A 19,168-nucleotide genomic window follows, 5' to 3' on the forward strand; every position below is an offset into this window, starting at 1 on the left:
AATAACTAAGGGAGGAAGGGATACCTTGCTTGATTTTTTTTTTTTAAGAGAAGAACGAGAAAAGAACAGCACCCCAAGAATACCAAGCCACTTAAGAAGAAATAGCCAGGAAATCCAAAAAAGGAAAATGGCAGCACTTCCCCCTTCCTTTTCAATTTTCGGCCAGCCAAGGAAGAGCAAGAAAGGGGGGCTCGACAGCGATCCGAGGCAACCAAAGTGGTTCAAATGGAGATCCGGCAACACTCTTCTTCCTAAAAGCCTCAGAAAATGGCACCCTGCGAATGTCTTCGAACCGCAAAACAGAGAGAATATTTTTTATAACAGCAGAAAGAAATTCAAGCTTTCTTCCTTCAAGAACTCTCCCTTTCCCTTTCAAAATTTTTCAACAACCCCCAAGCCACAGAGGATGAGAAGAAAATGTAAGAATGAAATTAGAAGAGATTTTGACAGCACCTCCCAACTCTCAAAAATTTCGGCCAACCCTCAACCTTCTCCCAACTGGGGTTCTATAGCAAAGAAAGGAGAAAGGAGAAGCCACCTACCAACCTCCCTGGTAGCTGAATCAGGTAAAGGAAGAGAAGAAATGCATTTAGAGCGGAGGAAATGCGGCCTAGGGCAGAGGAAGAGCCGGCCAGGTGGAACATCGCAGTTGGGGGACCGCTCGGTCGAGCAGAGCTCGAGAAGACGAGCTGCGTGCGTGAATGGCAGAGCAATGCCGCGTGTAAGGGAAGAGATGCAGCAGAGGAGGCGGGCGTGGCAGCCATTGCCTCGGTCTCGGGTGCCGTTGATCGCGGGAGAGGAGAAACGTGTGGAAACTAGGGCTCCGCCCGAGTGGCTCTCGGTCGAAGCAGAGGAAAGTCGCGCAAGAGGAAAGTCGCGCATGGGTTAGGTCGAAGCAGAGGAAAGTCGCGCATGGGTTAGGTGAATAGAGATTAGGTTATATACATATTATATAAGTATGAAAATATTTAATGATTAAAGTAAAAATTTGATTTGCACATTTTAATTCGTGTGAAATCATTGCAAATTGGATGTTCCTTTTAGGTAATTTTGATGCTCCGGACGCATTGACGCGATCCGTTTTGCCGCCGGAAGTCGTTCTGACAAATTCATCGATTTACGTGCCAATTTTCTTGTGTCGAAAGTATGGCAATATGGGTGTCCTTTCCTACCAAAATTGGTATCCCAGACACGTTGGCGCGGTCCACTTTGTCGTCGGAGGTCATCTTGAGATGTTCACATTTTCACCCGTCCCTTGGGCTTAATTGAAGTCCGATTTCGTGCAATTCTGTGAACTTTGTGCCTTTGATGTGTGTATGTGACGAAAAAGAGTGACGATGTTTTCCTAAGGCTTGAAGTCCTATTTGGAACATTTTCCTTGAATCTTCGCAAAATAGCCCATAACCGCTCGTTCATAAGACGATGGTCTTGTGCCAAAGATGCTAGACATCAAAGGAAAATAGGATTTGGCTAGAATTTTCTAAAAGGGTGAGTCTCAATTCTAGTTTTTTAAGACGGTCAATAAGAACTCCTAGAACTAGATCCTAGGCTCTAAGGAGGAGAAGAGAAGACCTCACAAAAATGAGGTCAACACCACCTAGGCAGACATTAGCACCCATGACCAAGCCCTGAGCTCCCCTCTCCGGCCATGGCTATAAAATGGCCCCTTCACGACCAAGAGAGAAGTGCTAAAATTTTCTCAAGGAGACCCCTCTAAATTGCTCCCATAGCTTCTTTGAGACCTCCTCAGTGCAACCCAACCACTTCCTTGCCCTAATTCCCCTTGTCGGAGTTTAATTTTTGAGCTCAAATCCTTGTCGGAGATAGGACAAAACTCTCCACACCTCCACAGTACACAAAAATAAAATTAAACTCACCCACACCTTCACCACAGTGAAAGAAAACAAAGCCCCATCAAACCCTCCTCACAGAGAGCCTCTACACTAGACTTTGATCAACACCCAAATTTAGCCTTGATTGAATTTGGGTTTAGACCTTTCACCATGACTAGAGGCTCAATACCTAGCCTCCTTGGACCTCCACAAACCTGTCGAGCACCTCTGATTGAAGCTTCCCTTCTCAGAGCAAAGGTATTGAACTCCCCCTCTTCCCGAGCCTATTTTCATTCTCCATTTAATTAGAGTTCATTTAATGGCATATTTATCATACTGTATAATCCATATAGATACATTTGTCTTGAGTAGATGAGGCTCTAAGAACAAACCCCATGAGATTTGGTAGAGTCTAGAGGGAGATCTTAAGGTTTTAGTGTGAACGGTTCTCGTGTTAGCCTATTTGGGGACAATGACCCACAACCGTTGGATCGCGTGCGTATCAAATGGAGGGCTCTGATTGCGCCGGATGGGAGTGTGGTCCATAAAGCGCGGGCTGACTCAGATGACGGCACCGAACGAGGAGACGTTGAGGATGATGTGGCGCCGCGCTGGATAAGTGGAAAAATAGGGCTTTATTTATTTATTTAATGGCCAGAACTTCAAAAATTCATATCTTGGTGTAGAAAAATCACGAAAATAAAATAAAAATATTCTAGTGCTCAGTGAATAGATGAGAACAACGTGGAAATGGTTTGAAGTTTGTTTGATGAATATTTTATTTTTAATTAATTAAATACTGATTTGCGTTTTTTAACTCTCCATGCATGTAGACATTTCACCATGGCTTGAGATTTTCACATGTTGTTGCCTTTGTCATGGGGGATATTCTCTTATTTTTCCAAAGTTAGAGAAGACCTCTAGACAGAGATCCATATTTTTCAAGTTTGTATCTATTATTTGCATAAATTAATCATAATAATTTGCATATTGCATAGAAAAATCCAAGAAAATTTTGAAAGGTTTATTATGACCATAGAATCCTTTGGAAAATTTTTCATGAGTTAAGTCATTAAGAACACACCTAACATATTTTATTTCTGATCATAATGATTTCATGTGTAAATACTTTATTATTTCTTTTATAGCTTTGATATGATATTACAAGTTCAAATTTGTGTATATACACTGATGAACATGTTATAGTTACATTTTCATGCTATGATCGTCATTTATGAAATATATCTAATATTATAATATTATTATGATGGTATTAAACCCTTATTATGGCTAACCGAACTGAGTTTGTTTTGTCAAGCTATTTACTCAGTTTGATTTATCAAGCTCACCCATCAAATCTTTATATGGCAGGTTACAATTAGTCAATCAGAGAAGCATATAAGGCTTTTCGGATTTAGATTTGTTTTCAAGTATTTTTAGTTTTACATTTGTTATTGCATTTTTGTCCTTCCCTTTTTTGGGTTGGGGTGATTATTTCCTTTTTGTCAGTTCAATTTTGTTTTCAACCAATTGTTTATTTTCATCTTTATTGCATCAATTGTTAAACTTATGGAATGAAACAAAATTTATATTTCTTGCTTATTTTATTATTGCTTGCATATCATATATTCTTCTGATAATATAAAAGTAAACATATTGGAATCATTTCATAATATCTTATGTTGTCGGGATGTACCCTCTTCTTTGCTCGGGCGCGATATTCTTAATACTGAAGAAGTGCTCAAAGCCACATATTAACTTGCTAAAAGGGCCAGAGCATATCAAGTGATATCAGAGCCAAATTTGGGCCTTAATGAGCTATGAACCCTGCTGCACCAAATCCATGAGAAAATGCCAAAAATCAGTCTCCAACATCAAGCAATGCCTCAAGTGGAGGAAAGCTAAATGTTATGTCATATAAATAAATAAATAATTTGCTAATTTAGTTAATAAGCATAAAAATAAATTTACATTTTAAATATATAAATTCATTAAAATACACATGAACCCCCAAGAAATTTGCTGAACGCTTTCAGATTTATGTTCTTAACACTACTTTATATAAGTTAGTTTATAAGATTAGCATGTGACTGGGTCAATTTTAACTTTTTACCTTAATTGCAGCTCCAATATGAATTCAAATTAAGCTTAATTTCATAATTTATATTGATTGATAAATCATATTATTTATTATAAAAATTTAAAATTTTAATTCAAATAATCATTGTAACAAAATAATAAATAATAATAAAATAATTGAGAAAAAAATAACAGAAAAAATAAATTTTTAATAATTTTACACTTAAACCTTAATTATAATATATTTGAAATATCAAAACGAGCTAACGAACAAATCATTGTGCTAACACAAGCCAACTCGAGCAGCACACTTCATGAGATCACCTATAAACAGCGTCTATAAGATTTGCTCTAGATAATGCTAGGGAAAAGCTTTTTAGATGATTGAAGTCATAAAATAATAACAAGGGAAATATGCATACAAACCACAGTTCTTATGTATTTACATATCAAACACCTAAAAGTTTGATATTTATATGTATCACACTTTGATGTTATAAACTCATGCATACTTTTCATGTGGTATTAAAGATTTGAGTGTCCTGTAGGTGCTAAAAAAATTTATTAGGTGTTAGATATGTAAATACATAAAAAATTGTATGGAAGTATCTAAATGTCCCTAATAATAATTATAAAGGGTTTAAAGTTTAGCAAGTAATAAATACATACATATATCATGTGCAAAGGTAAGGAGATGCTCTATTTACAATCAGTAAGATCAGATTCTTCAATCAGTTAAGCACATCTGTTCAAATAAAGAAAAGGGTGGCAGAATCCTACTAAGCAATGCTGCCATGGAGCTCTGAAATCAGCTAAGCATATTGGGATGTGCGGTCTGCAGCATCCTCTTCAAGACATCAGCCGTGTGCCGACCAAATGATGAATCCGACGAACTGCAGAGCAATCCGAGTAAATGATGTCACCTGAACATTTTCCCAAACCAAACAAAAAAAAAAGGAACAATAATAATACAAAGTTGTTTAGAGCTGAAGCATTACAGGTTATTACACATCTAACGGTTGTATATTTCACTTTTTAAAAGTTAAAAATTATATTGGTAGAAATGTAAAAAAGCAAAGTTTAGATGTTAAATAAGTAGATAAATCCGAATTGGTTGGTATGTATTTATTGCTAGAAAATTTATAGAGTTTACAGAAAAGTAGGGACAAACCTGGGGATTGTAATTTCGTAAGGGAAGGATATAACATCGTTATTTGGTATAGGAGGGATGTGATCCTTCTTATCATTGACAAATTTTATGATATGGAACAAAACTTCACGCAACGAAGCCTCCAGAGAAGCACGGCGAGATGTGGTCTCTTCCAACTCTGCCCCTGGGGCCACACATTCGCATGCCATCAAAGACAATTAGATTTCTTCTTTTGTAATTAAGATATCTAGTCTAAAAAACACAAACTCATCAGCTAATAAGAGGCACAATAACCCATCATACAATTGAGCTAAGCCAACTCATGAGTTAGATCGGATTCGGCTCAGAAAAAAGCTCAAGAGTTGAGCTCAATGAGCTAACAGGCCAAGCTCAAGCCAAACCCAACTCGAGTCAGCAACTTGTGAGCCGGATCGTTTAAAAAGTATTAATATAACATACAGTAAAAATATATTAACATTCACTATTTTGTACTTGAATAATTAAAAAGTAAAAAAAAAAAAGGTATTTTACGTTTTTATCAAATGATTTCTTATTATTTATATTCAAAATGTTCATCCTATTTATCATTTTATTAACACTATCTCAAATTAATATCTCTATTTCATAATAAAAAGGACAGCTTGTGAGTTGGCTCTAACTAATAGACTTAAGTTGGAGCTTCAGCTCGATTAATTAATCAAGCTAAAGCTCAAATCGAGGGTGGCTCGAGCTCGAATCGACTCGTTTACACTTCTACTTATAATCAAACTAAAACCAAGAATGGTTTTACTTAAAATGATCTCAGCGATGCACAAGATGAGCATTTGCAAAAAGTCTTTACAGGTTACTGAAGAGAAGAATACCTCCAGAATTTACAGGAACTTTGCTGTGATGAGATTTGCCATGTTGTTTAGGAGTTACTACATGCAAATTAATGTACCACTGCTCCCAATATAGGCGCTCAATTTTGTTACTAAACCAGTTTTGCTGCTTGTTTTTCACTTCATAAAAAGATAAGGATACCTGCACTACTAAGCCGCAACAGTTAGAATGCACTAAGCAAAAAAAAAAAAAAAAAGGCACACAATTCTTACTTATTTACATATCAAACATCTAAACTTTCATATTTACATTTATAACACTTACGTGCACAAACCCATGCATGAAAAGGTGTATTTACCTTAAAAAGAAGTAAAGTGATGTTTTTGATGTGATATCAAAGATTTGAGTGTTATGTATGTAAATATGAAAGTTTAGGTGTTAGATATGGAAATACATAAGAATTGAGTTGAATGTATGTAAATGCTCCAAAAAAAAAAATGCTTCTATGGTAAAGCTACCCATGCAACACTTACTTAAAAATTAAAAGAAACTCAAATCTAGAAGTCTAATAATCTTGATTGCTTGTATAGCACAAAAAAGAGAGGAAAAAAATGGCAAAAACCCGATAAATTGGGACTATTCAAACATCTTCTGAGGAAATTTATCTGTAAATCATTAACTTAACCTGGGATTTCCTGTTAGGATGTTTCTCAACCCAAGTCATAAACTGGTCAATCTTTTCTTCTATTTTCTTGTCTAGCTCTGCATCTCCACAATGAACCTATTAGAAAAAAACAAAAGTAGAAATAAGAATTTTCACAAAAAAAAAATCACTAATAAAGACCTGCACACAAGTTCCTCATGTTTAAAAAATAACAAGAAAGGGCATGGTCAATTATCATTCCTCCAAGAGCAAACATAAGATAATTCGTCAGTTTGTTCGAGCTGTTCCCTTTTTTAAATAGGAGTATGTCTAGCAGTACAATATAAGGGGGCATTTTGTAACATACTTTTAGTATGATTTAGCCATGGATTTAACTTAAATACCGCCAAACGCCAAAAAATTGAAAATTAAATCCAACACTATGTTAAATTGAATTTTCTCGTATTCCGTCTCTTTTACGATGTGAATCCAGATTTACTAAATCCGATTGTGAGGCAGATTTAAGGATTTATTCCATCGTGATGCGAGCGCCATCACCATCGCCATCTCCATCAATATAAATCCAGATTTATCAGATTTACTAAATCCTATTTAGCGTAAATACGGGTTGCAATTAAACACCCCCTAAGTCTTTAAGAAAAGTAATATTTCATATGGCAACAGTAACATAAGTTCCAAAGTTAATACCTGCGTGAGATCAACACGCCACATATACTTTAATAAATATGGGCATTCAAAACAATATGTGAAATCGATTTTTTCAATATTCCACTCAATTCAAATGATCCACACAAGTATAAGGGGAAGGGGAATTGGATATTAAGAGAAAGATCCAACAGAAAAGGAGAGGATATAGAAGATAAAAACAAGCTTTAATTTCAATTCATCATCAATTGATTCAATTGTAAGCCATAAATACCCTATTTACAGACACAGGGTTTGCAAAATAAAATAAAATCAAATTGAATTCAAATCAAATCCCATTAAATCCTAAAAAATTCGAAGTTCAAAGCCAAATATTATCCAAAAGACTAAATAAAGCTCATTTCAATTAAAATAAAGCAAAATAATCACAATTTAAATGAAATAGATCAAATAAATATTGAACAAATTTTACTGTGTTTGACCATTTTTACAAAGAAGAATAAAAAGAAGGATGAAAGGAAACTGCAGAAGCAAAGAAGCGAGTTTGAGAAAGATTGTGATATACATAAAATAATTAAATTGAAAAAAAAGACATAATGAATAGTTCATAATCATAAAAAAAAGCCCTATAAATTTAACTTCTTCCAACTTCTTCCACAACAGTTATGCCAGATATATAAAAAATCCATACAATTTACCTAAGAAGTAAAGGAGTTACTTACATATGTTATTTCAAATAGTTCACAATCAACATCTTTTGGCCGAACGAGACCAAGGGCTCGGTGAAAGACAATAGTATGGAGTATGCCTGCAACTCAATCAAAAATTATTTTTTGAAGGATGAAAATGAATTCCTAAAAACTCTATACAATCAAAAAGTTTGTAGCTATCCTCAAATACACAGCAAACTGAAACATGGCATCACAACATTCCGTCTTGAAACAAATTACTCTCAAGCATTAAAATACATCTATCAGAAGTAATAAAATCATACCGATAATTAATTACAACAAACATTAAAATATAGTAAAAGGTTATGGGCAAAAAAAATTTCTTCATAAATTAATTCAAGACAATAATTCAGAAACAATTCTTAATATAATTGAAAACATCAAAGTATTGCTTTTTCCATCACATATCATATTTGAATTTCCTTATTCATTGAAATTAATAAATCATAGTTGTTATTATATACTACAACAAAATTTATATAAAAATTTTCAAGCCATTTCTTAAATGATAAAAAAAATCTCAAAGCCACCTTCAATCTCCCTTCAAGCTGTAAATATTCCCGACTTCTACAACCTATTTGACGTCACTCTATCATTGTCTTTTTTGCAACTTTGTCTAGCAAATAATTGAATATTCCATAACCTGGTTCAATCCACAATACTACTACTATTATTATTAGTATTATAATTATTAATATTAATATTATTATTAATATTCAAGCTTTTCCATTTTATTGTCGTTTACTTTTGGTCGTTTTATCACAATAAATTGTTTTCTTCATATGAAACAAATATAAACATCATTCTAACTGAAAGTCATCATTTTTGTGGTCAGTGATGACTATAGCACTTTTCTCTTTTACTTATTGATTGCAAATTTTAATTTGTGATAAGTATGGCATGCTCAGAAACATCTAATTTATTTCTTTTACATATAAACCCCTGGAACAGTTTTAACTAGTTATGCATGATGTTGTGCTACTATAGTCTAGAACATTGGTGTAGTTGTTGGGATTGAAATTTAAAACAACTTGGGATTCAATCAACTAGCAATCAAAATCACACTGCGGAATAAGATCACACCGATTCGAGAGACCTGGAACAAAAATATGAACAAAATCACAATAAAACAATTCCAGAAAAAAAGCACACCAAGATTTAAAGTGGAAAAATCAGATAACGAGAACAAACAACAGAGTCACAACACTAAAAAAATTCACCATGAAAGACAAGAAATGTACATAAATATTCACTCAGATCTTCTCTCTACAATCAATAAAACTTACAGAACTTTGCTTCAAACCATCCTCTCGATCTCACAAGAAATATTCACCGCTTTAAAATCCTCCACCCGACAATCCACCTTCACAAAGAAGTCCCTGTAAAGAAACACCGCACGTAAGAGCTTAACTTTGTTGCTCAAACAGAGGGGTTAGCATCCAAATTGATGGGAGGTAATTATCGATTTGGTCATGTTGTCACACGGCGTACTTGTTTTGTGCGCTCGGGATGAAGCGACCCAACCGGTAGTGTGGTTACACCACTATTCTGCGTAGGTATGTCATTTGGTAACCTTTGGATCAACATAACTAGGTTGATTTGACGTAATTACGCCGCACAGAAGATAATCTTGATGGTTGTGTGCTTTTAAGGCTATATATGCTTAACAATCTCCCACTTGGAAACTGATAGCACCCAAGACCCATCCTTCAGATCTGCAACTCCATCTGCATCATCTTCATATTTTTGTATTGTGATGTAGCTCACCTCCAATATCCAAATTTCTTGTACTCTAATTAAAACCAAATATAGCTCCAATTTCTCAATAGTCACCACCTTCGTCAACATATATACAGGATTCTGAGTTGTGTCCATCTTCTACAAGAACAACTGCTGGCATGAAAGACGACATTCTTAGCAAAATGAGTTACACTCATACTATCATTATGATGTTTTCCAATCTCCCGCTCCTTGGTCAATTCTACAATAAAAACTATAGTCAATCATCTCCTTACTAATCTCAATCACAACAATATATTCGGTCTCCGTAGTTGAAAGCGCAACAACCTTCTACAGCCTAAAAACCCAACTCATTGGTGTTTTTCCCAAAGTGAAGATATACAATGTTATACTTCTACTATACAAATCTCCAGTCAAATTTGGATCTATAAGTTCATATCGAACTGATCTCTACAATTTCAAATCAAAATGTCATGTTGATTGATTCTCTCAAATACTTGAAAATTCATTTGATCAACTCCCAATAATGTTTGTTTGGATTGCCTCTGTACCAACTGACCACTCCCACTACAAATACAATATCTGATCTCATACAAATCATAATATACATCAGACTCCCAACTGCTAAAACATATGAAATTCTCTCCATCTGTGTTTGCTCTTCTTCTGACGTAGATGATTGCTCCTTAGATTTCTTGAAGTGATTATTTAAGAGGGTGCAAACTAATTTTGTCTCACTCATATTGAACCTTTGTAGGATCTTCTAGACATACTGAACCTGAGACAACTTAAGTATAGTTGTACTCCTATCCCTGCTAATTCTCCTACCGAGAATCTTCTTGTTGGAACCCAAATCTTTCATCTCGAACTCATGTAAAAATTACTCATTTAAGACCCTGATTTTCTTCGTATATTCCCCTGCAATCAACATTTCATCCACACACAAAAGAAATAATATATAATAATTATTGAAATGCTTAATAAATAAATTGTGGTCTATCTGACAATTCATGTACTCATTGTCAGGTATAAACATGTCAAACATCATCTGACAAGAACATGTCAAACCTCATCTCGAGGCCTGCTTCAAGCCAAAGATGCTCTTCTTCAACATGCAGACCAAATTTTCTTTACTTGAAACCTTATAGTCTTATGGTTGCACCATATAAAATTTCTCCTCCAGATCTTCATGTAAGTTGTTTTTACATCCATCTACTTTAGATATAGATCATCGTTAACTACCAGACTTGACACAACTCTCTTGGTTTTCATCTTCGACATATGAGAAAAAATTTCAGTGTAGTCCACTACTTCCTTCAGTTAAAACTCACGCAAAAAAATCTTGTCTTGTAGAATCTACCACCATCTGACTCCTCTTTTAGTTTGTAGGCCCACTTATTATGTAATACTATTTGTCATCTAATAATACCATCAAATTTCAGTTCTGATTTAACTCTATAGACAGTATTTCATCATCCATGACAAACACTCACTCTCTTGAATCTTGAACTTAAATGGCTTCCTCATATCATATCGGTTCTCCACTATCAGGTTAACATAAATAACGTAAAGAAGGAGAATACATGTGTTCTGATTGTATTACTATACTGGACCTCCTAACTTTAGTAGCAGGTAACAGAAAAACTTCATGTGCTCCATATGGTCGAGCGCTTCTTTCATTTTCCACTTTATCACTAATATCTTCTAAATCAACATACTTGACTCTTCAGAAGTAACACTTGAAAAATCCTGAGTTTATGCTCTTTTCCTTGTACATATCAATTTCATTGAAAGTTACATCATTGCTCTAGATGATTTTATGATTCTGATGGTCCTAGAACTTATAACCAAACTCATCCGAGTCCTACCCCAATAAATGTGCTCTTTTCCTTGTACATATCAATTTCATTGAAAGTTACATCATTGCTCTAGATGATTTTATGATTCTGATGGTCCTAGAACTTATAACCAAACTCATCCGAGTCCTACCCCAATAAATGTGCACTTGATAGATTTCAAGTCAAACTTACTTTTGGATCCTACATCAACATGAATACATGCAAAACACCAAATACTTCTATATGAGATAACTTAACCCCCATATCACTCTAGACTTCTTCAGGTAAACCTCCCATTAAAGGTACTGATGAGCTGTAATCAATCAAATAAATAACAATATTTATTGCTTCAGCCCAAAACTATTTTGACAAACATGTATGCAACCTTATGCCCCTAGCATGCTCTGCAGTTGCTATATTCATGCACTCAGCCACACAATTATATTGTGGTGTCCATAGAACCATGAATTTATGTATGATCCTCTCTATAGCACAGAACTTCTTGAACTTTTGATCATGATATTTGTTTTCAGTATCTGATTGGAGTTACTTCAACTTCAAGTTTCTCATTTTCTATCACAACCTCTTACTTTTTGAAAACCTCAAATATTTCATTTTTTTTTTACTTTAAGAATTAAACCCACACATTTCTAGGTGATCATCTATAAATAATTTGGTACCTCAATGGACTGAACAGGAGTAAAACACTTAACATCAATATGCACCAACTCCTATTTTTTCAACTTCAATATTGGCCCGACTATATAGAAAGAAACATTTTTTTTTGCATGCATATCCACAACTTTCACAAAAATTCAAATCTATAAATTTCAAATCCTGAAGCTTATTCTTTAAAAGTAAGTACTTTATATATTTCTCACTCATATTGCCAAACATACAGTGCCAGAAACCTACATCAACCCTAGTTTCAGCCACATTAGTGAAATCTATCATCTCATTGATCATGTAGAGAATGTCTTTAATCTTTCCTCGGGCCCTAATTATTGCCCCATGATCACCTTTCACAAATCATCACAAACCTCAACATTGCCAACTGGCTCACATAGATCATATTTGTTTTCAAAATTGAAATATATATAACTTCAGTAAACTTCCAAAAGGTTTCATTGATAACTTGATATTCACATCACCCTTTCCCAGGATATTGCAGACCTCGTTGTCTCTCAAAAAAATATTCCCTAAATCACTCGTAGCGTAATTTTTTCAATCTCTTTATTGGGGCATGCGTGAAAAGAGGCACCTGAATCTACTATTTAAGATTTAGTGCTAACTAGGGATAAAACGATGGAGTCACCTTGGATTTTGCCTGTGAAGACATTTGTAGAGAAATTTTCATTTCTTGTCTTCCACCACTAAACTTCTTTAGAGTATTGCAGTCCTTCTTAAAATGTAATTTTTTTCCACAGCTCTAGCATTCCCTTCTATCATTTTCTTTGTCTGATTGGGACTTTCCTCTTCTAGACTTGAATCTATCTCTACATACATTCCTGTTCAGATTTCTCTATGTTTTCAACATTCAATATAGAACCTAAAGATTCGCTGTGAACTTCTTTATTCAACACTAATCCCAAAATGTCATTCAAGTTCAGTTTCATATTCCCTAAACAATTACTCACCCAAATGATCAATCCATCTTACCTGTCTGGCAATGAATACAAACTAACAGAGCACTAACCTCATTATCAAATTTGATCCCATAGAATTGGCTCGTTACAGTGTTAAAATTATTTATATTTTCTGACTTCGTATTACATTTCACTATCTTCATGTTGAATAACCTCTTTCACTTAAAAAACCTTATTTGAAGCATAAAATATTTCATCATCCTTGTTAGTGTTGTCATAAGATCCACCGTGATTTTATCAATCACTATAATGAACACAATAGAAAAAAATTGAAAGACAAAACAAACATAGGGTTGTTTATTCCAGCACCTCACATTCCTTCATAGTTATCAATTCAAGTTTCTTGGTGATTCCTTGTAGTGGTAAATATATTTTTTTCTGATACAACAAATCATCCATTAGTATTCTTTAGAATGTGAAGTTTGATGCATTGAACTTCTCCATTTTGTACTTCGCTTCGGTAAACATTATTCCCATTTGAATCAAATACCACGCACTGATAGCACATGGGATAAAAATTTGAAACACCTTGGGCTTCGATCAATTAGAAATCAAAACACACTGCGGAAAAGTATCACACCTATTCGAGAAATTCGGAACAAAAATTCAAACAAAAGCACAACAAAACAAATCAAGATTCACCACAAAAAATATTCACTATGAAGGACAAGCAATGTACATAAATACGTAATCCAATAAAATATTCATTGCTTAGTATTTATGTACATTGCTTGTCCTTCATAGTGAATATTTTTTGTGGTGAATCTTGATTTGTCCAATAAAATATTCATTGCTTAGTATTAAAATATATTTAGTTCACTATGAAGGACAAGCAATGTACATAAATACAAAAAATATTCACCATCAACGACCACTTGGAATAGATGTAGCTTCGGAATCAGAGCTGGTCCAAATAACTTCGATGTGTTAGAGCATGTGGAGACAGAGATGCGGGGGGTGAGATATTAAGGATATTTTAATTCTTTAAATTTGAGAAGCTACAATTAATAATGTAGAAAAAATATCTATTCAAATGGATTATCAATTTTAATTATAAATTAATATTGTTGTTTATTTGAAGTTGCATTTAAAGGAGTTTTTATGAAAGAAGCTTCCTCAAACGAAGTTTTAGTGTGCAAATAAAAAATCTAAATAGAAGGATATATTTGATGAGCAAAAGAGGTTAAAAACATCATCCATATGATTACCAACGAAAATCGAATGAAAAATAAATAAGCATGATGCCTTTAAACTTAGAAACATCTTCAATCATTTTTGCACCTTACGTTACAATGCTAGGGCATGAAAAATATGAAATAATCATAACATAATAATCATAATTAGTGATTGTTGAATATAAGCAGTTACAACATACACAACACCAACATTGAATTAAATATATTTTATTTTATATATAACGCTGTCATCAAACAACAAAGGCATATTAATAACGATTACGCCAAAATAAAATGAGCTAAATAGTTCCCTATTATAGATCACATCGTTCCAATGTTTCAGAAAGCGAAAGGTTCAAAATACCATGCAAATATTTTATGCCTCGTCCTCCATCTCCATCATCCACCTCTAACAACACTCTAAGAGGTTTTAGGAACCACCTTGGCCATGCCAGCAATTCACAGGCGTCAATTGATGCAATACCTTACTTATTCCTCCCACCAAAAATCTACTTGCTTGCACACAAATCGCTGACTGTTGTTTCATAAAGCCTAAGGGGGTCTCTGGTGTCTGGAGTCGTTGTCGCTGGAGGTTCGCAGGTTGGAGATCAGTGACTCTCCACCACGGGATGTGCAATCCGAGTAAAAATCAGTCTACTAGAAGACGTGGAATTCATCGAGGTAAAGGTGGGTGCTAGCAGTCGGGGAAAGATTGGAGTGGTCTGCGAAGCGAATGAAGAGAAACAAGGAGAAGGTGGCGACTGTCGTTCATCAAGCAAGGCCCTCGCGAAAAAAACAAGGTGACTGAATATTTATGCTATTGAACAAAATTGCGGCCACCAGCAACGATGTGGAATAGATGTAGCTTTGGATTCGCAGCCCATCCAAATAACTCAGATGTGACACCGACTGCTCATGCATCTCAAAGCACATGGAGTTGGAGAGATGAGAGGAGGAGAGATATTAAGGACATTTAATCCTTAGAATTTGAGAAGCTATAATTAATAATGTTAAAAAGTTTTCTATTCAGATGGTTCATCAATTTTAATAATTGTAACTTTGTATTGTTGTTTATTTTGAAGTTACTTTTAAATGAGTTTTTATGAAAGAAGAAGCTCTCTCAAATGAAGTCTTAGTGTGTAAATAAAAAATTTAAATAGAAGGATGATTTGATCAACAAATGAGGGAAAAAACAACATCCATATGATCAAATAGCAAATTTAAAATTTCTATAAAATGGTACCAATGAAAACCTAATGAAAAATAAATAAGCATGATTCCTTTAAAGTAAGAAACATTTCAATCATTTTCACGCCTTACTTTGCAACGCACGGGCTTGAAAAATTATGAAAGCATCATGACATAATAATCAGAATTAGAGATTGTTGAATACAAGCTGTTACAACATTGGCCAACATTGAATTAAACATATTTTATTTTATAGATAACGTTGTCATCTAATAACAAAGGCATTTTAATAATGAGTACACCGAAAAAAAAATGAGCAAAATAGTTCCCTATTATAGATCACATTTCACTTTAGGTCATCTCACTTTTATGTTCTCAGTTCTCACCCATGACCTCTCAAATTGAGAATTTTAGTGCATCTACCTTCTCATTAAGAATCCGTCAAAGAGGCTGTAGGCATGCATCCATGCAACCCAAACTATATAAGATATATAGCTTGATGATATTCTAACAAATTTCCAAACAACAAGTTCAAATCCAACATTAGTATTTTTTTTAACTCAAACATATCAAGTGTATAAAGTGTCATAGAATGTAGACCCAATTCCCCTATAAAGCCTTAAAAAATAATGTATTCAACCAAAATAATCAAAAGCAAACAGCAAAAAAAAAGTACACATTTAGGGCAGGAAAGGGAAAAAAAAACTTACAGCGCAACACTTCGCGAATCTCAAGTGGCTCGAGCACCTAAATGCACATCCAAACCAGTAATACAACAAATAAAACAGCCAAGTAAATAATTAAAGACAAATAAACAGCGAATGATATCTCAATACGAGCCCGGGATAAACACAGTAAATCAGTAAGAAGAACAAGCTATTAAATTCAACACTCACTAGTTCTTTCAGCTGGCAGACTTCGCAGTTCATGGCTTTGATCTCTTGACCTAGGTTAATGATCCGATTAGATGGCGTGAAGATATATGGAAGTGAGAACGAAGAGGGAGCTTAGGGTTTTCGGGCGGAGCTGAGAGCAGCTCAGTAAAGAGAAGACCTTCAAACCGTCTACCGTGCAGAACTCACCTGTTATTTGTTGACCTGTTGCGTGAAGCTAGGCGTGCTAATAATAGACACCCGTTTAAAGTATATATCCCAATCAGATCGGACCCAATATGAGCCCTACAGAATTAGAAATTAAAAAGAGACTTTTATTTTCTAAAGTATTTAAATTTTTAAGGCTATGATAATTAAAAGAGAATGGACATTTTCAACGAAATAAATTTTTCGAATGTTTATAGAGATAGAGTTACATATGCAAAAAGAGTGATCTCTAGATGCGTAATTAAATAAAGTTTTGATTTTTAGTGATGTTGGAATTACTTGGACCATCTTTATATCATGTAGACATAACTCGTGTATATTATTTTACGTACATAAATACAATAAAAGAAAAAAGAAACGAGAGATATAATACCACAATCAAGGTTGTAACTTAAGATTCGTTTTACAAAGCGGTAAAATCTGTTCGATTGCAATGAATGCCAACTTATGAAAAAATTTTGTTTGGTAAAACAGCAATAGACAAATGTCTCACGAAATTCTTTTGCAAAAACAATAAATCAGAACGTAGTTGGCCTCCTCTAATATAACAAACGCGACTTTTAAAAAATAATTTGTTAAACAATGATACTACTTCAAATGAAAACCTTAGTCATGCAGCAGAAATGAATCATGTAATAAAAAAAAATAGTGGAGAAGAATATGAGAGACTTGTTTGAGAATAAAGAGAGATGAAGAAAAATGATAAGGTGGTGAAACAAAGGAGGAAAAATAAAAAAGAAGTAAAAGACTGAGAGTATGAGTGAAGGATGGGGGAAGAGGGAGCATTGATGAAGTAATATTAAATAAATAAACTAAAAAAAAGTAGCAAACGACCACTTGGATGGAGAGAGAGAAAATGAGAAAAAAATAGAGATAAATTTAAAAGGTGGTTTTAAATTATTTTAAAAGTTTTTTTTTAAAATATTTTAATTATAATTATATTTTGTTAAATCATTTATATTACGTTAATTTCATTTTTTTATTTTCTAATAATATAATTAGAGTTTTCTTGGAGAAAAGAAAGAAAGAATAGAGAAAAAATATAGGTCGGCTTTGAATTCTTTTGAAAGCTTTTTTCAAAATATTTTAATTATAATTATATTTTGTTAAATCAATTATATCACGTTAATTTCATTTTTTTATTTATAATTATAGAATTAGAGTTTTATAATTTTGGTTTTGTAAATTTAACTCAAATATCTAATTTGTGCTCAATTTTACGTTAAAGATTATTTTTAGGCTAAATCGGTAATATACAATAGTTTTGATATTTTTAAGAGAATTTGTTTCGGTAGTATACTTTTTTGGGCCTAAAAGAGTAATTCTCCTAACGTACAATCAAACAACTTCTAATTGCGGTGATGTTACTTATTTGGGTTTATCTTCACAATCTAAATGATACAATTCAATTCATTTTGCTAAACAATATCCAGATTAAAAGAAAAATTACATGGATAACCTTGTATTAAAAAAGACTCGGGCACACAAACTAATGTAAAAAAAATCACAAATTAGCACACAAACTCATATATCTGAATCAAATTGGGCCCAATAAGAGCTCTACAGAATTTGAAATCTTGAAAAAAGTTTTTTTATTTCCTAAACTATTTAAATTTTTAAGGTTGGTGATAATTAAAAGAGAAGGGATATTTTCAATGAAATAAATTTTCTGAATATTTATAGAGATGGAGTTACATATGCAAAAAGAGTGATCTCTTGATGCATGATTAAATAAAATTTTCATTTTTGGTGATGTTGGAATTGCTTGAACCAACTTTATATCATGTAGGCATAATAGTTATTACTCGTGCATATAATTTTACGTGCGTAAATATAATAAAAGAAAAAAGAAAAACGTAAGAGAGATATAATATCTCAATCAAAGTTGTAACTTAGCCTTCGTTTGACAAAACAATGAAATCCGTTTGATTGCAATGAACGTCGATTTTTGGATAATTTTTCTTTCGTAAAGCAGCAATAGACGAACGTCTCATGAAATTCTTTTGCAAGAATGATAAATCAGATCCTAGCAGGCCTCCTCCAACCTAAGGAACGCGGCTTTTAAAAAATAATTTGCAGAACAATGATGCTACTTCAAACGAAAACCTTAGTCATGTAGCAAAAATGAATCATGTAATAAAGGAAATGGTGGGAAAGATTATGGGGGACTTGTGTAAGAATAAAGAAAGAGGAAGAATAAGAATAAGGTAGTGAAACAGAGGGTGAAAAATAAAAAAGAAGAAGGGACTGAGAGGATGAAAGAAGGTTGGGGGAAGAGGGAGGAATGAAAAGGTAAAATTAAGTAAAAAAACTAAAAAAAAGTAGCAGCCGACCACTTGGGTGTAGAGAGAGAAAATGAGGAAAGATGGAGAGAAAATATAGGGTGGCTTTAAATTCTTTTAAAAGCTTTTTTTTAAGATATTTTAATTATAATTACATTTAGTTAAATCATTTGTATTAAGTTAATTTCATTTTTTATTTTCTAATAAAAAATTAGAGTTTTCTTGGAGAAAATGAGGAAAGAATATAGAGAAAATATAGGTTGGCTTTGAATTCTT

General features: G+C 33.5%; 1 protein-coding gene across 3 annotated transcripts; it reads right to left on the reverse strand.

The window, feature by feature from the left end:
- Nucleotides 1-4,587: 4,587 nt before the first annotated feature.
- On the reverse strand, nucleotides 4,588-16,641 carry LOC110018881 (autophagy-related protein 101). Of its 3 annotated transcripts, XM_020716348.1 has the most exons (8): nucleotides 16,593-16,641; nucleotides 16,407-16,456; nucleotides 16,221-16,257; nucleotides 7,915-8,000; nucleotides 6,569-6,664; nucleotides 5,925-6,084; nucleotides 5,083-5,245; nucleotides 4,588-4,804 (listed from the first exon to the last, which is right to left on the reverse strand). In XM_020716348.1, the coding sequence occupies exons 2-8, from the start codon at nucleotides 16,437-16,439 to the stop codon at nucleotides 4,720-4,722; spliced, it is 660 nt and encodes a 219-aa protein (XP_020572007.1). In that variant the 5' UTR covers nucleotides 16,440-16,456; nucleotides 16,593-16,641; the 3' UTR covers nucleotides 4,588-4,719. The 3 variants fall into 3 exon arrangements, with proteins under 3 accessions (XP_020572007.1, XP_020572006.1, XP_020572008.1); XM_020716347.1 differs by lacking the exon at nucleotides 16,593-16,641 and having other exon boundaries at nucleotides 16,407-16,586; XM_020716349.1 differs by lacking the exon at nucleotides 16,593-16,641 and having other exon boundaries at nucleotides 4,755-4,834; nucleotides 16,407-16,586.
- Nucleotides 16,642-19,168: the final 2,527 nt, after the last annotated feature.

The sequence above is a fragment of the Phalaenopsis equestris genome, unplaced genomic scaffold (genome assembly GCF_001263595.1).
Source record: "Phalaenopsis equestris unplaced genomic scaffold, ASM126359v1 Scaffold000036, whole genome shotgun sequence".
Lineage (NCBI taxonomy): Eukaryota > Viridiplantae > Streptophyta > Magnoliopsida > Asparagales > Orchidaceae > Phalaenopsis > Phalaenopsis equestris.